General features: G+C 43.5%; 3 protein-coding genes across 14 annotated transcripts in view; 1 reads left to right on the top strand and 2 right to left on the bottom strand.

Annotated features, from left to right (window-relative positions):
* The first annotated feature begins 1,104 nt into the window (after nt 1-1,104).
* On the top strand, nt 1,105-3,732 carry LOC110530252 (frizzled-8). The gene has a single exon (XM_021613161.2). It carries the CDS (start codon nt 1,442-1,444, stop codon nt 3,194-3,196), a length of 1,755 nt encoding a protein of 584 aa, XP_021468836.1. The 5' UTR covers nt 1,105-1,441; the 3' UTR covers nt 3,197-3,732.
* Nucleotides 3,733-10,131: 6,399 nt separating this feature from the next.
* On the bottom strand, nt 10,132-13,247 carry LOC110530251 (gap junction delta-4 protein-like). The gene is made up of 2 exons (XM_021613160.2): nt 12,539-13,247; nt 10,132-12,252 (listed from the first exon to the last, which is right to left on the bottom strand). The coding sequence occupies exons 1-2, from the start codon at nt 12,600-12,602 to the stop codon at nt 11,081-11,083; spliced, it is 1,236 nt and encodes a 411-aa protein (XP_021468835.1). The 5' UTR covers nt 12,603-13,247; the 3' UTR covers nt 10,132-11,080.
* Nucleotides 13,248-13,479: 232 nt separating this feature from the next.
* LOC110530249 (cyclin-Y) overlaps nt 13,480-21,147 on the bottom strand; it is a 49,335-nt gene continuing 41,667 nt past the window's right edge. For all 12 annotated transcript variants that reach the window (XM_021613157.2, XM_021613153.2, XM_021613155.2 and 9 more), the window contains 3 exons: nt 19,002-19,168; nt 15,500-15,662; nt 13,480-15,199 (listed from right to left, as the gene is read on the bottom strand). In XM_021613157.2, the coding sequence (XP_021468832.1) occupies nt 15,083-15,199; nt 15,500-15,662; nt 19,002-19,168 (447 nt within the window). In that variant the 3' untranslated portion in view covers nt 13,480-15,082. The remainder of the gene's footprint in view (nt 15,200-15,499; nt 15,663-19,001; nt 19,169-21,147) is intronic.

Below are 21,147 nucleotides of genomic sequence, written 5' to 3'. Positions count from 1 at the left end.
TTATAATCTCCACCAGGCACAGCCAGAAAAGGACTTCATAGCCTGGTTCCTTCCTAGGTTTTGGCCTTTCTAGGGAGTTTTTCCTAGCCACCGTGCTTCTACACCTGCATTGCTTGCTATTTGGGGTTTTAGGCTGGGTTTCTGTACAGCACTTTGATATATCTACTGATGTAAGAAGGGCTATATAAATACATTTGAACATTTGATTTGAATTTGGGCTGTGGACCAAGAATGTCGCATTGTCAACCTCAACGAAAGGTAAGGCAAGGGTGTAGTGTGAATTAAAAAGTAAAATTATCTTTTGCCACCCCACTCAGCAGAATCTCCTTCATATCTCGTAGTGGGAATAGGGCCTTAGACTATTGACACACATCCTCAGCGTGTTTGTTAGCCATTGGCAGACATTTCACTAATCACCTCCTCAGCATGGGGCTTATCCAAGCCCTAAATCAAACAACGGCACCTCAATTAAGACAAACACATTTTTCTTTAGTTTAGGACAACCCCCTGGGGTCTCCTAACTATCTCACATTAACCCCCAGGGTCTCCACCCTCCCCTAAAGTTTGAATATTTATCTTGGGTCTATGCCTACTACAGTGTTAATAAAGGTTTACAATGAACGTGTTCCTTTAAAATCAGATAAACCTTCCAATCACAGATAAACCGGTCTTTCTTAAATAATTGTATCCATGATTGACTGAAATGTAAATATCATGTTGAACATGAAAATGCATACACTGTAGTCTAATAAGGCCTAACGTTACCCAAGGAGTGCAATGCAACGAATCAAATGGGAACAATGTTCTCGGAAGCGTGTTAGTTAATTTAGCCACAATTGAATGTAAAAGTCCAATTCAATTCACTCAATAAACTCCCCCCCCCTCGTTTAATAACTCGTTATGCATCGCTTTGTACGGGGGAGGAAGAATAAACCAAGACCAAGCAATTAAAACTATTCTATAAAAGGGGAAAACGTAAACAAACACCTTTGAAAAACACTTGATTGACTTCCCTAGTTCCCCGCCCTGTCGCTCTGTGATTAGACGCTCCGATAGGGGGAGTGACTTCGCTGCGCCTCCCTCCAGATATATTCCATTAAATGCGTTCGCCAAGAACTGTTAACATGCAGAGCGAGCGATTAACGGTGGTGCCAAATGGAGATATCGGTGCGTAAATTATATTCTGTCAGTCAACAGTCCACAGCAGACGGAGAAGAGTGGTAGTTTTTTTTACAAAATAACGTAAACAGAGAATAAACGATGTGATGTGTGGATTCCCTAACATTATACCAGCCAGAAGACACCCGAAGGCTTGCTTATCTTCAAAAACACCGTCTGCGCCAAGGATGAGTTTACCCGCATCTCTGGAATAATCGGACTCTACAGCCTACTTGCAAGCGCAAGTTCGCTGGCACTTTGAAGCAGACGAATTCAACAGTGAATGAGGATGGAGTGCCAGCTGCTGGGGTGGTGCATGCTTTTTGCACTCGTTCTACACAGGTCGAGCTGCGCCGCGGCGAAGGAGCTACAATGCCAGGAGATATCCGTGCCTCTATGCAAAGGAATCGGCTACAACTACACCTACATGCCCAACCAGTTCAATCACGACACACAGGACGAGGCAGGGCTGGAGGTGCACCAGTTTTGGCCCCTGGTGGAAATCAAGTGTTCTCCGGACCTTAAGTTCTTTCTCTGTAGCATGTACACTCCTATTTGCCTGGAGGACTACAAGAAGCCCCTGCCGCCGTGTCGGAGTGTCTGCGAGAGAGCCAAGGCAGGCTGCGCGCCTCTGATGAGGCAGTACGGATTCCCATGGCCAGACCGAATGAGATGCGATGTATTACCAGTGCAGGGTAACCAAGATACATTGTGCATGGACTATAACAGAAGCGAGACAACGACTGTTTCTCCAGTTGTTGCAAAGCCCACAAACCGCCCCGTTAAACCAATAAACCCACGAAAGAAGAATGGACACGGGCGTTCGAATGTTCCTAGTAAACACAAACCTCAGAGTTCTCCTTGCGAACCCCGGTGTCACTGCCGCGCGCCCATGGTTCAAGTCAACAGTGACAGTCATCCTCTATATAACAGAGTTAAAACGGGACAGACTCTGAACTGTGCCATGCCCTGCCACAATCCTTACTTCTCCCAAGACGAAAGGACATTTACTGCATTTTGGATAGGACTATGGTCCGTGTTATGTTTTATCTCCACTTTTGCAACAGTGGCAACTTTCTTAATCGACATGGAGCGGTTCAAATATCCGGAGAGACCCATTATTTTCCTCTCTGCTTGTTACATGTTTGTCTCCGTCGGTTACATTGTCAGACTAATTGCTGGACATGAACAAGTGGCTTGTAACATGGAGCATGATACCGAACACATCCACTACGAGACCACCGGCCCTGCGCTTTGTACCATTGTATTTCTACTCATCTACTTCTTCGGCATGGCAAGTTCTATTTGGTGGGTTATTCTGTCCCTTACTTGGTTTCTGGCTGCGGGGATGAAGTGGGGGAATGAGGCCATAGCCAGTTACTCCCAGTATTTTCATTTAGCTGCCTGGCTGATACCCAGCATGAAATCAATAGCTGTGTTGGCGTTGAGTTCAGTGGACGGGGACCCCGTGGCTGGAATATGCTACGTTGGCAATCAGAACTTGGATAACCTCAGGGGCTTTGTTTTGGCGCCGTTGGTTATCTATCTGTTCATTGGGACTATGTTTCTCCTGGCTGGATTTGTGTCACTGTTCCGGATCCGGAGTGTTATAAAGCAAGGAGGGACGAAAACAGACAAGTTGGAGAGACTGATGATCAGAATAGGTATTTTTACAGTGCTTTACACTGTCCCAGCCACGATTATAGTAGCCTGTTACTTCTATGAGCAGCACAACAGACAGACTTGGGAAATAACCAATAACTGTTCCTGCTTGTCGGAGCATGAAATGCAAAAGCCAGACTACGCTGTGTTCATGCTCAAATATTTCATGTGCCTTTTGGTTGGCATCACGTCCGGCGCGTGGGTCTGGTCGGGGAAAACTTTAGAATCCTGGAGGAAATTTTGCACCCGCTGCTGTTGGGCCAGCAAGACCACGAGCGGGTCAATGTACAGTGACGTTAGCACGGGACTGACGTGGAGGTCTGGCACTGCGAGCTCTGTCTCTTGTCCCAAACAGATGCCATTGTCTCGGGTTTGAAAAGGAAGAATAGACATCTAATTATGTTGGGATTGTCCATCAGCGTGTTCAAATTAACACATTAACGAGCACGTAATGATTTCTCTTCTTACTCAATGAGACCCGCAGCCAGTTTAGAACCATGTAAATATAATGAGATGTGATTCTATGCTTACTGTTGAGGACCAGTTCAATGACATACACAATACAGTGATATTTTTCGATAGGCGGAAATTCAAGGTTATATCTACTGTTCTATTCCTTATTACAAATAACCATATTGTCTTAAACACACCATTTATTAATTCGAAAGAGAGACTTGGCGTTGTCTCATTTTAACCTGTAAAATTTGCTTAGCAAAGATGGTTTGAAGTATGCTGTCTCATACGGGTTTTGTTGGTGTTTAATGTATTTATATAATTATTCATGTAAAAACATTGTACATTTGTATATAAAATGTAGGCCTATACGAGATTGTAAATGTGTATAATTAACTTTGATAGAAGATCTTTATTTTGAGAATAAAACCATTTTTATAAAATGTTTACCTGTGCGTCTTGGTAGTCATTCTGTGCCAAAGCTGTAGGCTACATTTAGCAAATTTGCTTTTGTTGTCTTCCTGCCATGAGAATAGATTTTTGGATACGTTAGAAAGCCTATTCTTATATTGTCAAACAATTATAATTCATAGAAACGTATCCCTACTTGTGTATGGATATTGGGTTCCTTTTGGGTAGCATTGGTGAAAACAGTACACTTTTACGTATTGGAGATGCGACCACGGGAAGGATTCGGAATAACATTGAAATGGCAATGAAAGCCTTTACAGGTGGTCTGTTTGAGTAATCCTCTCTCGACGGAACCCCTCTGTGCGACAATTATGTTACAAGTCTTGCGTCTTCTGCCCCCAATTAATACTGACGACCCAATGAAACGTCAAATACTGCCTAGGTCTCGCTTGAATAAAGTGTAGGCAGGCTATCAGACTCTGCATGGACGTGGCACTGACCTCATATGAATATGAAATTATAAAGATTCTACTACTATTCTTATTGAAGTTTGTGTGGAGCAGAGTTCAGAATACCCACTGGTGTGCATAATTGGTTGGGTGCCCCATCTTACTGTCAAGATGCCCTAGGCCTGATAATTAAGATGTCAGACAGTGATGGAGTGGGACAGTAGAACTGAGTCCCAAAGGGCAACCTATTCCCTAGAGTGCACTACTTTTGACCAGAGCCATATGATTCCTGGTCAAAGTAGTGCACTATATGGGGAATAGGGTGCTATTTGGGACGCACGTCAAACAAACACGCTAGGCCCACTAGGCCGACCCTCTGCCTTCCCCGTTAGAAGGTAATTACGTCCCAGTGTGTGGTCGGTTTACTCTGAAAGCGTTTAAACAGCTTGCTTATCTTCTTAACAAGCATAGAGACACTGTTGCATGTGAAAACTGCAAATAGGACCCCTGCTTGTGGCGAAAACACTCGTTTAAGAGCGAGACCTGGGTGTAAAGAATCTCAAACCTTATAAAATGAAGCCCGTGTTTACTTTTACGCAGAGGGGCATGTTTGTGTTGATCCAATATCCATATATATAATAATAAAAAATAATTTTTTTTTTTGCAAATACATACCACTGTTTTTGTTAATTTGTACATTCAGGGGATGTAGTGTTCATCACAAAAAATGTACTTATCTATTCTTAAATACTGTCCAACCAAACAGGGATTTTACAGCATGATGTTATTGGGACCCAGTGGTCATGCCTCTCATTCTATTTGAAAAACTGCATCCTGACTTTAGTTCAAGTTGTATCTGCATCTTCATTAAGCCAAGGCAGCTTCATGAGAGCAGGAGCAACGCTTCAGGTAGGCTACTGCAGTTCAATAATATCATACCGCCACCTTGTGGAAAAATAATTAAATTAAAATTGTATTTGTCTCGTGCGCCAAACACAACAGGTGTAGTATGTTTACTTACAACCCCTAACCAACAATGCAGTTCAAAAAATAGAGTTCTGAAAATATTTACAAAATAAACTAAAGTAAATAAAACTATTAAAAAAGTAACAATAAAATAACTATAACAAGGCTATCTACAGGGGGGTACCGGTACTGAGTCAATGTGCGGGGGTACAGGTTAGTCGAGTCCGGGTAGCTATTTAATTAATTGTTCAGCACTCTTATGGCTTGGGGGTTAAAGCTGTTAAGGAGACTTTTGGACCTAGAATTGGCTCTCCAGTCCCGCTTGCGGTGTGGTAGCAGAGAGAAGAGTCAATGACTTGGGTGACTGGAGTCTTTGAATTTTTTTTGTGGCCCTTCCTGTGTTACAAGCTTTTTGGGGGACCTTCCTCTGTGTTGCAAGCTTTCAACAAGCACTCAATAAATGTTAATGTTAAGAAATAACATGTTTTTCCCAATGCCAATTATAAGTGAATTGATATTCCAATAAAATGTTAAACAGTTGGTAGGCCTATAGCCTATTCAGAACAATATAATGTATGGTTGACAAACATGTGGCCACAACTAGGATTCAGCTCAGAGACAAAGTTAGAGGTTAGTAGGGTGCCATCGTCCCAAATGGCACCCTATTATACTGCAGCCCCCAGTAAAAATCAACAGAGGAAATGAGGTCATGGAGGTCACACCGGATCCACCTCCTGCCAAGATAAACAGGAGGCCGCCCATAGAAGGCGACCCAAATGGCACCCTATTCCCTATAGTTCACTACTTTTGACCAGAGCCCAAATGGCCTTGGTCAAAAGTAGAGCAAAATGTAGGGAATAAGGTGCCATTTAGGACGAAAACATGGTGTCCCATTTAACCCCCCCATCCCCCTGAACTGGTAAAGCACATTGAATGGTGTCTTTGTCTACTGATTCAATTGGTTTTCTGTCATTGATTGAGATACATCTGTTTTAAATTGAATACAGAAGTAAGATGACGCCCACAGTTAAACACGCAGCGGCGGAAAATCCAAACGTATACAGAGCATTGTATATACAGTAGATTTGCCCATATCGATACAATTCCATAAGGATGCTGTAACAAAAACATTAAAGCAAGTGTTTCATTCAGTTCTCACGTATTCATTAGCCAGCTGGTCACCCTGTGTTGTTTTGTAATCAACCAGCAGAAAAGCAGGCTCTCTAACTCCTTCCCCACTATATTTTTCGTAACATCATTCATGCTGCCTCTGCTCTGATAAAGTGTTACTAGCTCAATGTACAATTCCTCAATACAGTCTCCACTTATTTCCCTTACACAACAGTCATATTCACTAGGCCCTAAACGGAAGAAAACGTACTGAAACATGGAGGGACCACCTGACTTTGTCCTTTACGAATCGCTTGTTTTCATTTTCTTTTGGAAAAGGGTTTGCCATGTTTTGATATGTTGTGCACTAATGACTACTACCCAGTAGGCTTGCTGGGAATGGTTCATTGTATGTAGTGATGTTTTTTTCATGTACATTTAGTCTGACAACATCAAAGGAATGAGGAATGGATTTTTTTCTGTCACCAAGGGCAACAAGCATATAATCCTACTGATCTGTCTAAAGGTGAAAAGTAAGTTTGGCAATATTTTTTATAGATTTTTGATGTTCTATTATGTTAATGTCTATTTACCCATGAGATCGGAGTGCTCTAGGTACAGCATGTAGGGCCATTGATGGGTTGCAGCATTTTTACATTAGGAATTCTTCCAAAATGGCACCCTGTTCCATGTATAGTGCACTTTTGACCAAGGCCCATAGTGGACTATATGGAATAGGGTTCCATTTGGGATGCAAATGAACAGTGGATCAATCAGGGGAATAAGAGCCAATGACTGGAAGGAGCTGATTTGGTATTTTCACTGTTCTCCCTTTCCCCTGGACATTGTTTGCAAAACAAATTCATAGAAAATGTAATGATTTAACGTATTGTAAGAATAATGTTATAATTTACTATTTAACTAAGGAAAAGTATGTACATGTACACATATAGAAATGTCCATAGATTTCGCCTTGCTCATCTCTGGCAAGTTGGTTCTTCTTTTCATCTGCACTTTCATACATCTACCAGAGAAGGTCAATATGGCTTACACTTACTTATTCCGACATTATTAGACCCGCAGTTATTTAAATGGATTTCCAACATGGCTGTAACTATTACCTGTGAGGACACCGAGTTCCGTATATATGTATGTATATATATTGTACACATATTGTACAAATTGGATGCAGTCTATCACAGTGCCATCCGTTTTGTCACCAAAGCCCCATATACTACCCACCACTGCAACCAGGTCATCTATAAGTCTTTGCTAGGTAAAGGTAAAGCCCTGCCTTATCTCAGCTCCATGGTCACTATAGCAGCACCCACCCGTAGGACGCGCTCCAGCAGGTATATTTCACTGGTCACCCCCAAAGCCAATTCCTACTTTCCATCCAGTTCTCTGCTCCCAATGACTGGAACGAACTGTAAAGATCACTGAAGCTGGAGACCCATATCTCCCTCACTAGCTTTATAAGAACCAGCTGTCAGAGCAGCTCACAGATCACTGCACCTGTATATAGCTCATCTGTAAATAGCCCATCCAACTACCTCATCCCCATACTGTTATTTATTTTGCTCCTTTTCACCCCAGTATCTCTACTTGCAAACTCATCTTCTGCACATCTATCACTCCAGTGTTTAATTGCTATATTTGTAATTATTTCACCACTATGGCCTATTTATTGCCTTACCTCCCTTATCCTACCTCATTTGCACACATCGTATATACACTTTTTCTATTGTATTATTGACTCTGTTTGTTTATTCCATGTGTAACTCTTTGTTGTTTGTGTCGCACTGCTTTGCTTTATCTTGGCCAGGTCGCAGTTGTAAATGAGAACTTGCTCTCAACTAGCCTACCTGGTTAAATAAAGGTGAAATAAAATAAATAAAAACAATAAAATCAATTACGGTTCAACATCTAAATATTGCTCCCAGCGTTGATAACTCAGAATGCTTATATTCTTGATCTGACTGATTCATAATGGCGCCTGCCTTTGTTCATTATGTTCGCCTTCTCCACCGGATTTACCTTTTTGTGCAACAAATTCCCTCTCTCTCAAACGGTGGTAACTCTGCACTCTCGAGGCCCTGAGATATGAAACAAACTACCCCAGCTCACAGTCAGATCAATAGGTAACTACTGCTGACAGTGTATTTGGGAGATGCCGGACAAAAAGCTACTTAAAAAATATAGATACACTATATACAAAAGTATATGGACACCCCTTCAAATGAGTGAATTTGGCTATTTCAGCCACACCAGTTGCATAAAATCGAGCACACAGCCATGGCCTTACTAAAAAGCTCAGTGACTTTCAAAGTGGCACCGCCACCTTTCCAACAAGTCAGTTTGTCAAATTCAAATTTTTGCCCTGCTAGAGCTGCTCTCATCAACTGTAAAAGCTGTTACTGTGAAGTGGGAACTTCTAGGCGCAACAACGGCTCAGCCACAAAGTGGTAGGCCACACAAAAGTGCTAGGCCACACAAGCTCACAGAAGGGGACTGCCGAGTGGCCGAGCAGCCGCACACAAGCCTAAGATCACCATGCGTAATGTCACTCGGCTGCAGTGGTGCAAAGTTCGCCGCCATTGGATTCTGAAGCAATGGTAATGCATATTTCTAGAGTGATGAATCACGCTCACCATCTGGCAGTCCCACAGATGAATTCCAGCTACCTGCCCCAATGCATAACGCCAACTGTAATTTTTGATGGAGGAGGAATAACAGTCTGGGGCTGTTGTTCATGGTTCGGGCTAGGCCCCTTAGTTCCAGTAAAGGGAAATCTTAACGCTACAGCACACAATGGCATTTTAGAAGATTCTGTGCTTTCAACTTTGTGGCAGCAGTTTGGGGAAGGCCCTTCCCTGTTCCAGCATGACAACGCCCCAGTGCACAAAGCGAGGTCCATACAGAAATGGTTTGTCGAGATCGGTGTGGAAGAACTTGACTGGCGTGCACAGAGCCCTGACCTCAACTACATTGAGCACCTTTGGGATGAATTGGAACGCCGACTGCGAGCCAGGCCTAATCGCCCAACATCAGTGCCCGACCTCACTTATGCTCGTGGCTGAATAGAAGCAAGTCCACGCAGCAATGTTCCAACATCTAGTGGAAAGCTTTCCCAGAAGAGAAGAGGCTGTTATATCAGCAAAGGGGGGAACCAACTCCATATTAATGCCCATGATTTTGAATGACATTTTCGATGAGCAGGTGTCCACATACTTTTGGGCATGTAGTGCATGTCAGTCCGTCAAGTGGCTAGCTGCTGGCAGAGACTTATATTGCATTGATGTTGAAGGGCTTTGGTAGGTCTATTACTTAGCTTCTTACTTCATCCTTCTAGCTGGTTAACGCTAAACAGAGTACCTCAGCAGGAGCAAAAAACAGCTCATAATAACTTTGCTTTACAGAGAGTTAGCCAATGAGACAGTGGCGTGGCGCTCAATGGTGAGACTGACGCAGGCTGCAATGCATGGTGGGAGAAGTAGAGACATAGTGGTTCGTACAATAATTCCCAAACTTGGGGTCAGGGCCCCATGTGTGGTCTCCTGAGAAAATATGGACTAATCTTATCAAAGTTAGTACCTTAAAAAAAACAAGATATGTTTCAATATGAACATCTCCACATGGCCTATCCTCCCAATAGGCCTACATTAAAATGCAAACAATACAGTTCAACAAATGTAATACATGTTTGTTTTGTCGCTGATGCGACGTGTCAGTGTGAATCGTTTCCTCATATTTCCTCCCTTTCAGGGGTATAATATTACAATTGTATAGCTAATAGGCTAGGTGCCTGTAGATCGCCTGATGTGAATGAACCTACATCAGCCCAAGTGATAATGGCCGGGATCATTTTTACTTGTTTTTGCTATTCTCCAAATAGCATTTAAAAAACAACATTTAATTCCAAACCTCCCTAAAAAAACTCACTCTGGTTACAGCCCTGATTTCAAAGAAGGTAATAATTATAGCAGTCCCATGTGTACTAAAATGTTTAATATAGTCTGTACATTCACTTAAAAAACAGAACACATAAATCCCTATGGTAGTTGAAATGATTTATTTAAAAAAAAGAAAATAAAAAAAAGTAGAATAAAAAAAATCAAGATCGTTTGAAATCCTACACTACTGCTATACTGGATGAAGGCTTTGGACACGATTCAATCCAAAGTGCATTGCAGAGAAGCGCATTGTTCTTGACTTTTAATTTAAGGTAATCTACAATTGAGCTGTCATCCACGGTATTTACTGTGAACTTGATCTCCGCAAAGGTCGGGAACATCGTTGACAGTACAGTGCAGTTCACTGTAACACACCTTGGATTGAGTCTCTGCCCTTGTGTATTTGTCTAGGAGTCAGGTGCTCTTCCATTCACCTCAAACCTAAGTCTTCCATCACTGGCCTCCTTTAAGGCCATTGACCTCTCCCGAGGTCTCTTTTGGGTCTACGGTTTCCTTGGATGCCACAGCAGAGTAATGTTCCTTTGTGACCCTCAGTTCTCCAAGTGACGTTGGCTTCGGTGGGGCCGGAGCATGTCAGTCTTGTCTGACGGTTGTTGGTCAAGCCAATGAAAAAACATTTGAGCTGAACAACAGCTGTGTGCTGCCACCATTGTCCTTGAAGGTCAACTGGCATTGTTTGAGTCACTCATTCTAATTCTGTAAGCCAACACAAACAGCTCTATTGACAGAATGTGGTCACTAAGTATAAAGTCAGCAAAATGTAATGTATAGCCCATTATTACATTCAGGGGGAAAATTCATTCAAGTGTAAGTAGAGGAAATCATCAACAATGTTTAACTAAAAAGAAACAAGAATTGCATAGAATTACGTACATTTAAACAATTAAAATACAAACTTTATTGCGCATCTGACGAGGAAGAAGAACCACTGGAGGAGCTTGAGGTGCCCCTTACCCCCACTTCCTGCAGGATGACTTCCTCCTGGAGTCTATCACGGGACTCTGCACTATCATAATGCTGCTCCAGGAGTGTTGAGTCTACCACGTTGTAGCAGCCATGCCTCCGGCCACTGTTCATTGGCGAGGGGGTAGACTGGCGTGAGACTACCACTGGGTTTCTCTCTAACCCCCGGGAGAGGGGGACTGGAGATGAATGGGAGATGTGGTTTGGATGAACAAAGCGACCGTTCAATGGCGGCGGAGGCTCCATCCTTGCAGCTCTCCGTGGTGGCCTTCTCCCCTGCAGGGGTGGGGCAGCCACCCTTACCTGGGTCTCATTGTTTATTCTCACTCGTCCGTGTGAAAGGTCACTGTTTGGGATACACCTCGAGGTCGGTTTGTCAATGTGACTTTGTCCTCTCTTTAGGACAGTTTTGAGAGCGTTCTGGGCGTACAGGACTTCAATATCTTCCCCAACTCCTTCATTCATGAACAGTCCGCCTTCCTTCAGCTCCTCCTCTCTCCTCCCCTGTGTCACCATGCGCTGCACGGAGCACATCAAGTCCACCAGACTCAGTAGCAGAGACACGAAGGCAGCCCCCAGCATGAAGTTGAGCATGATGGTCTTCTCTGTGGGGCTGGATATGTAGCACTCCACCATGGACGTACAGGGGGACTCATAGCACTGGAAGCGCCTCGGGACAGAGAAGCCATAGAGGTAGTACTGTCCGGTACTGAACGCTACCTCCAGTAAGATACGTAGTAGCAGGTCCAGGAGGTAGGCCCTTAGAAAGTTAGGCGTCCCTTTTGGTAGGGAATGTTGATGGGTACACAGAGCCCCTGCCGGACTTCTGCTGCCGGGGAAATAGTTCCCTCCGATACGAAGAGCTGACGATACTTTGTGGACGATATACAAAATGAACATCATGTGAGGGAGACAGAGCATGATCAGTTGGAACAGCCAGAAGCGGAAGAGGGAGAGGGGAGCAAAGCCGTCGAAGCAGACGTTGGTGCAGCCCGGCTGGATGGTGTTGCACACAAAGTGCTCCTGCTCGTCCCGGAAGAGGGGATAGCCAGAGAACAGGAGGATGAGTAGTCTCAGGACCACCATTAAGATCAACCACGTCTTCCCTGCATATAGAGCCAATCAATTAAATATTCACTTACACACACACACACACACACACACACTATTTTAACGTTATACACCATTATTGAAAACAAAGCTATTTGCTAGTAACATTAACTACCAAAAGAAGACCATCACGCTCTCCCCTAAACATTTTGTTGGGGAGGAAAACCTGTGAATCTAAATAAGCAAATTTAATGGTCTGACTGCACTCAAAAATATGTTGCATGAAGGCCCGAGAAACATCAACTATCCCATACATATACCATGCACATTATGTTTACCTACCCAGGAAAGTGACGTTGTGATTGAAAGTAATAAAGAGCATTTCCATTAGGCGCGTCTTCTCCATGGTGTAAACAAGCAGTTCATCCCACGGTCTGTATACCTTCCTCCAATCCAGGTTACTCAGCGAGGGTCTATTTCAGTCTGATCAATCCAATTCACTTCGATTCAATTCAGTCCAATTCAAATCCAACGGTCTCATTGAGTCGTAGACAAGTGGCTCCAGCGTAAGTTCCCTAGCTGTTCCCCAGTGTGTGTGTGTGTGTGTGTGTGTGTGTGTGTGTGTGTGTCCACTATAGATCTCTCTCAAGTGTTATAAACAGCTTAGTGACAAGACACCAGGGACCTCTGCGCTATTATTATCATCATCAGGCCAAAATCATGTTACCATCAAAGCATTGCTAGGATATTTCAACAAATTACACTGAGCTCAGACAACTGGTTGGGTCTACATGAACTCAGAGTAGCATAGTGACTATAATGGCACTCAGATTGAAGGTTACCAGGTTAAGGATTATAGAACAATAATGAGAACGTAGCTCTGTCCCCAAATGGTGATGGTCTTAGCCATGAGCCTCAATATCCATGAACCTCCTGACCGTGAACGTCAAGTTTCGTGCGTAAATAGCCGAGTGATTAATGACAATGGTGGTGCTTCCCAAATGGCACCCCCATTCCCTGTACAGTGCACTACTGTTGACCAGAGCCTATGGTCCCTGGTCAAAAGTAGTGCACTATATAGGGATTAGGGTGCCATTTGGGACACAAGCCTGCTACTCCATGCTGGATATGTAACAGTATAGCTTCTGTCCCTCTACTAGCACACAGCTAACTAGCTAGCATTTCCATTGGCTACGGATACACTGGTAATAGGGTGATTAGCATGCACAGTCTTTAACAAGTTCTCCACATATAAAAATAAATGAATACAACCAGATTGGAAATAAGTGTTTTTAAACACTAATGTGTTTTTAAACACTAATGTGTTATCCTCTGAGATTTATTTGTAGCCTGTTTAACTGTACAAAAAAAACACAAAATAAGAAAACAAGGGAATTTTCTTTTAGTATAAACATGGATCAACACCTCAATATAAATATTTAACAATTAAGTTAATGATCTCATCATCACTTTAATACTTGTTTAAACACTGTAGAAAGTTGATTAGCAAAATAATTAAATTCTAGTGCTTCAGTTGTCAGGGGTCTTCTTGACAAATGATAAAACACACAAAAACAAGTTGATCATCATGAATTTAACAATAATATTTGAATAAAAAATAATTGCTTAAAAGACAAAATCAATCTGTATAAAGTTTGAAGGAGCCATGTTATATATAAGTTGGCTCAGGGTTCAGGTTTTTGTTCTTAAAAAAAACATTGTAGCTTAAAACATCCAGAGTTCTGAGACAGAAAACACAAGTCACGCTCTACAGTGTATCAAGTATGACAACCCATGACTATCCTTTCATTGGTTGCTTTCTTGTCAACATAACCTACTTTGAATCCTGTGGATGACACATTCACAGTAGCTAAAAATCACTCACATATCTCCAAAAGCTTTCAATTAGGATTTTAGCTGCAGATTTGAATACAACATTCTAGGTATTGGGAGGCACAGTAACTGTACACTAGTGGAAAGGTATTAATTATGGCCAACTTATTTGAACATTAACAAAATAATTATGTTCATTAAGAACTATATGATTCTGGAATGTGTATGTAGATCAAGTAGAAACGCCTGCACAGCTAGAAGGCTATTTTATCTGATCAAATATTGTACCTGGGTTTGGTTGGCTGTAGCACTTAGTAGTAACAACTATGAATACAAAATAAATAACAACCTGTTCACCAAAAGCCACAGAACCGTCTTTAAAGGCAACCATCTGTCCTGTCATGCCAGGTTGGATAGTCCAGACCCATGGTCGTATTCATCAGTGGACACTGTAGCAAAGCGTTTTGCAACGGCAACGAAAACACACGTTTCTTATTGGACAATTTCAGGTCGTCCCTCCTCGTTTCAGTCCCTTTTCGTTTGGCATGATCCAGGGTAAGAGGTCAAATGACATTGACATTTTGTTTTCTGACCACTTCTATCTTGGTTTTCTGCTTCAATGCATAAAGCTCATGTTGCCGCGGTGATCATCTGGCTACTTCTGTCATAGCGGGAGCTATGATGTCATGAGCTCTCCAAACAGTCAAATCTTTATGTTATATCACAAAGAAGCTTTCTTTTTCTTAACAGTTAGTGAAGTACCAGTCCTGTAGAGAGTTCTTCCTTCTGTGTTACAGGAGCAGCGGCACTGCAAAGGCATCTATCTATCTGTGAAGTTAGGGGAGCAGAATTCCGATAACTTTCCCCAAATTCTCAGGTTTTCCAGAAATCCAGATCGGAGGATTCTAGATTTCCTGCTGATTCCGGGAATCTTCCAAGCAGGATTTCTAGAAAATCTGGGATTTTTCGGAAAGTTACTAGAATTTTGCTAGGTAAAAGCCACACCATGCTGGCCTGAGGCCCAGTCTCAGGTCTGGTCTATGTTCCTGGTTGTTAGGAGAGGATGGCAGGGACCCATCGCACTCCGACCAGGTTGTCCACGCTCGCAGAGCGCTTCTTGCCAGCTCTCCTGGCATCCTTGTACTTGTCGTCACACAACCTCGAGATGGCCTGCAGGAACAAAAAAATAACATGAATCGCTAAACAAACTCAGATGCATCACTTGAACTGAATTGTTATTGACCTTCTGGCATGGACTACATCGTCAGGTCCAAGTGTTAAACCATTGCTATTAAGAGGACCAGCTGCCATCAATTCATCTATCAAATGTATTTCTAAAGCCATTTTCTCAAAACCAGTTGTCAGAAAGTGCCCTACTATAAAATCCCTTTGTGACAGCTGCTGATGTAAAAAGGGCTTTAGAAATAAATGTGATCATTGATAAAACAGTGAAATTGAGTGGTGGCTCACCTCTAGTCGCTGGGCTTTGTCCTGGCTCAGGGGCTCCAAAGGGAAGCTCAGGTTGTTGGTCTCTGACAGTGAGCGCAGGTCAAAGTAGTACTTGGCATAAACACTAGACGGAACGTTGATGTTGAACTGAAGAAGCTCCAGAAACTGACGCTCCAGCTCGTTCCTGTTCAGAAAAAAAGTGAGAAAATATGTTTATTTTCACAACAATTGGTAGCACTGTTACGTAGACAGCTCACTGTTCTAGAGATCAAAACCAACATATTAGGGGCATGTATCCAAAACATTGGTGTAAAAACATAAATGTACAGTACCGGTGAAAAGTTTTAGAACAACTACTCATTGTATTATGTGTTAACCAAAAAAAAGGGATGACAACTTTGCACACTCTTGGCATTCTCTCAACCACCTTAATCTGGAATGCTTTTCCAACAGTCTAGAAGGAGTTCCCACAAATGCTGAGCACTTGTTGCCTGCTTTTCCTTCACTCTGCAGTCCAACTCATCCCAAACTATCTCAATATGGTTGTGGTCGGGGGATTGTGGAGGCCAGGTCATCTGATGCAGCACTCCATCACTCTCCTTGGTCAAATAGCTCTTACACAGCCTGGATGTTTGTTGGGGCATTGTCTTGTTGAAAAACAAAATGGTAGTCCCACTAAGCACAAACCAGATGGGATGGTGTATCACTGCAGAATGCTGTGGTAGCCATGCTGGTTAAGTGTGCATTGAATTCAAAATAAATCACAGAGGGTCACCAGCAAAAGCACCCCCACTCCATAACACATCCTCCTCCATGCTTTACAGTGGGAAATACACATGCAGAGATCATCCGTTCACCCACACCGCGTCTCACAAAGACACAGCGGTTGGAACCAAAGGACACATTTACACCCGTATAATGTCCATCACTCGTGTTTCTTGGCCCAAGCAAGAAACTCTTCTTCTTCTTGGTGTCCTTCAGTAGTGATTTCTTTGCAGCAATTCCATAATGAAGGCCTGATTCACACAGCCTCCTCTGAACAGTCGATGCAACTTTTACTTTAATTCTATGAAGCATTTCTTTGGGCTGCAATTTCTGAGACTGGTAACACGAATTAACTTATCTTCTGCAGCAGAGGTAATTCTGGGTATTCCTTTCCTGTGGCGGTCCTCGTGAGAGCCAGTTTCATCATAGCGCTTGATGATTTTTGCAACTCCACTTGAAGAAACTTTCAAAATGTTCCTTATTGACTGACCTTCATATCTTAAAGTAACGGACTGTCATTTCTCTTTGGTTATTTGAGCCGTTCTTGCCATAATATAGACTTAGTCTTTTACCAAATATGGCCATCTTCTGTATACCACCCACCCCTACCTTGTACCAACTCATTAAGGAGGAAATAAATGTCACATTAACTTTTAAGAAGCCACACCTGTTAATTTAAATGCATTCCAGGGGACTACCTCATGAAGCTGGTTGAGAGAAAGCCGAAGAGTGTGCAAAGCTGTCAAGGCAAAAGGCTGGTTACTACAGTCTTAGCCAAATGTTTTGAGAATGAGACAAAGTCTGCTGCCTCAGTTTGTTTGATGGCAATTTGCATATACTCCAGAATGTTATGAAGAGTGATCAGATGAACTGCAATTAATTGCAAAGTCCCTCTTTGCCATGCAAATGAACTGAATCCCCCAAAATCATTTCCACTGCATTTCAGCCCTGCCACAAAAGGACCAGCTGACATCATGTCAGTGATTCTCTTGTTAACACAGGTGTGAGTGTAGACGAGGACAAGGCTGGAGATCACGGTCATGCTGATTGAGTTCGAATAACAGACTGGAAGCTTCAAAAGGGTGGTGCTTGGAATCATTGTTCTTCCTCTGTCAACCATCGTTACCTGCAAGGAAACACGTGCCGTCATCATTGCCTTACACAAAAGGGCTTCACAGGCAAGGATATTGCTGCCAGTAAGATTGCACCTAAATCAACCATTTATCGGATCATCAAGAACTTCAAGGAGAGCGGTTAAATTGTTGTGAAGAAGGCTTCAGGGCGCCCAAGAAAGTCCAGCAAGCGCCAGGACCATCTCCTAAAGTTGATTCAGCTGCGGGATTGGGGCACCACCAGTACAGAGCTTGCTCAGGAATAGCAGCTGGCAGGTGTGAGTGCATCTGCACTCACAGTGAGGCGAAGACTTTTGGAGGAAGGCCTGGTTTCAAGAAGGGCAGCAAAGAAGCGACTTCTCTAAAGGAAAAGCATCAGGGACAGACTGATATTCTGCAAAATGTACAGGGATTGGACTGCTGAGGACAGGGGTAGTCATTTTCTCTGATGAATCCCCTTTCCGATTGTTTGGGGCACCCGGAAAAAAGCTTGTCCGGAGAAGACCAGGTGAGAGCTACCATCAGTCCTGTGTCATGCCAACAGTAAAGCATCCTGGGACCATTCATGTTTGGGGTTGCTTCTCAGCCAAGGGAGTGGGTTCACTCACAATTTTGCCTTAGAACACAGCCATGAATAAAGAATGGTACCAACACATCCTCCGAGAGCATCTTTTCCCAACCATTCAGGAACTATTTGGTGACGAACAATGCCTTTTCCAGCATGATGGAGCACCTTGCCATAAGGCAAAAGTGAGAAGTGGCTCGGGGAACAAAACATCGATATTTTGGGTCCATGGCAAGGAAACTCCCCAGACATTAATCCCATTGAGAATTTGTGGTCAATCCTCAAGAGGCGGGTGGACAAACAAAACCCCACAAATTCTGACAAACCCCAAGCTTTGATTATGCAAGAATGGGCTGCCATCAGTCAGGATGTGGCCCAGAAGTTAATTGACAGAATGCCAGGGCGGATTGCAGAGGTATTGAAAAAGGAGGGTCAACACTGCAAATATTGACTCTTTGCATCAACTTCATGTAATTGTCAATAAAAGCCTTTGACACTTGTGAAATGCTTGTAATTATACTTCAGTATTCCATAGTAACATCTGACAAAAATCTAAAGACACTGAAGCAGCAAACTTTGTGGAAATTAGTATGTGTCATTCTCAAAACTTTTGGCCACGACTGTACATGATTCCATGTGTTATTTCATAGTTTTGATGGTCTTCACTATTATTCTACAATGTAGAAAATAGTAAAACAAATTATGAAAAACCCTTGAATGAGTAGGTGTTCTAAAACTTTTGACCACGACTGTACATGATTCCATGTGTTATTTCATAAAAACCCTTGAATGAGTAGGTGCTCTAAAACTTTTGACTTGAGCATTTACTCAGAAAAAGTGTGTACTTTAAAATGCAAGCAGCAAAACAGGTCAGCTACAATTAGCCGGCAGAAGAGAAGAGTCCCTGTTGAAAATAACATCCTGAAAATAAAATGTATCATGTTCCCATTCCAGTCATGGACATACACTCTAGACATGTGACAAACATGTGAGACAATGAAGTATACAATCACACACACACACACAAATGTCTGAGGATCTGACAGTAGTCCATGTTCCATTTATTGATTGATTAACTCACATGTCCTCCACGGTGATGTCTTTGAGGATCTGGCAGTAGTCTACGTTCCACACAGCCTGATCGTCCCAGACTTTAGATGCCAGCAGGATGGCTCCCAGCAACATACGCTTCCAGTTCCCTGGGCCAATGTCTATGTCTGCATATGTCAGCAGCCTCTCAACGTATACCTAAAAAACACAATGGGAAAATGAATACTAAAGTCATGAGGTAATTGAGACCACTACCTTTGTGATATTGGTTGTATCCCAAATGGCACCCTATTCCCTAAATAGTATGTTAATCTCCTGATAACGCACACACAGAGCCATGTTCAAAACCTGACCCGTATCTCAAGCTTGAATCATACAGTGACCTCTCCTCAACCCCACTGATCCTCATCCGAGGCACACAACACACCCCCATCCCTACTCCCTCTCTCACAGCTTCCTTCAGCCCCCAGGGAGCTCTCAGGATGATCTCATGAGACAAGCCAAGGACGTGTGTAAATTTTAGACAAGGCCACAACATTGGTGCATCGAAATGTCACGTGGTGTGTGGAAAATGCATTTCTCTGATCCTAATATTAGCCCTTCTCTGCTCTGGCAGCAGACCGACTGTGTATTCCACAGGCAGTAGAGTAGTTTCTCTGCTCTGGCAGCAGACCGACTGTGTATTCCACAGGCAGTAGGGTAGTTTCTCTGCTCTGGCAGCAGACCGACTGTGTATTCCACCGGCAGTAGAGTAGTTTCTCTGGTCTGGCTACAGACCGACTGTGTATTCCACAGGCAGTAGAGTAGTTTCTCTGGTCTGGCTGCAGACCGACTGTGTATTTCACAGGCAGTAGAGTAGTTTCTCTGGTCTGGCTACAGACCGACTGTGTATTCCACCGGCAGTAGAGTAGTTTCTCTGGTCTGGCTACAGACCGACTGTGTATTCCACAGGCAGTAGAGTAGTTTCTCTGGTCTGGCTGCAGACCGACTGTGTATTCCACAGGCAGTAGAGTAGTTTCTCTGGTCTGGCTGCAGACCGACTGTGTATTCCACAGGCAGTAGAGTAGTTTCTCTGCTCTGGCAGCAGACCGACTGTGTGTTCCACAGGCAGTAGAGTAGTTTCTCTGGTCTGGCTGCAGATGGACTGTGTATTCCACAGGCAGTAGAGTAGTTTCTCTGGTCTGGCTACAGACCGACTGTGTATTCCACAGGCAGTAGAGTAGTTTCTCTGGTCTGGCTGCAGACCGACTGTGTATTCCACAGGCAGTAGAGTAGTTTCTCTGGTCTGGCTGCAGACCGACTGTGTATTCCACAGGCAGTAGAGTAGTTTCTCTGCTCTGGCTGCAGATGGACTGTGTATTCCACAGGCAGTAGAGTAGTTTCTCTGGTCTGGCTACAGACCGACTGTGTATTCCACAGGCAGTAGAGTAGTTTCTCTGGTCTGGCTGCAGACCGACTGTGTATTCCACAGGCAGTAGAGTAGTTTCTCTGGTCTGGCTACAGACCGACTGTGTATTCCACCGGCAGTAGAGTAGTTTCTCTGGTCTGGCTACAGACCGACTGTGTATTCCACAGGCAGTAGAGTAGTTGCTCTGGTCTCGCTGCAGACCGACTGTGTATTCCACAGGCAGTAGAGTAGTTTCTCTGGTCTGGCTGCAGACCGACTGTGTATTCCACAGGCAGTAGAGTAGTTGCTCTGGTCTCGCTGCAGACCGACTGTGTATTCCACAGGCAGTAGAGTAGTTTCTCTGGTCTGGCTGCAGACCGACTGTGTATTCCACAGGCAGTAGAGTAGTTTCTCTGCTCTGGCAGCAGACCGACTGTGTGTTCCACAGGCAGTAGAGTAGTTTCTCTGGTCTGGCTGCAGATGGACTGTGTATTCCACAGGCAGTAGAGTAGTTTCTCTGGTCTGGCTGCAGACCGACTGTGTATTCCACAGGCAATAGATTAGTTTCTCTGGTCTGGCTGCAGACTGACTGTGTATTCCACAGGCAGTAGAGTAGTTTCTCTGGTCTGGCTACAGACCGACTGTGTATTCCACAGGCAGTAGGGTAGTTTCTCTGGTCTGGCTGCAGACCAACTGTGTATTCCACAGGCAGTAGAGTAGTTTCTCTGCTCTGGCTACAGACCGACTGTGTATTCCACAGGCAGTAGAGTATTAGCCGCAGGCCTTGTAC

The sequence above is a fragment of the Oncorhynchus mykiss genome, chromosome 8 (genome assembly GCF_013265735.2).
Source record: "Oncorhynchus mykiss isolate Arlee chromosome 8, USDA_OmykA_1.1, whole genome shotgun sequence".
NCBI classification, from domain to species: domain Eukaryota; kingdom Metazoa; phylum Chordata; class Actinopteri; order Salmoniformes; family Salmonidae; genus Oncorhynchus; species Oncorhynchus mykiss.
The sequence above is the reverse complement of the archived record's forward strand: the minus strand, read 5'-3'. Positions and strand labels throughout refer to the sequence as shown.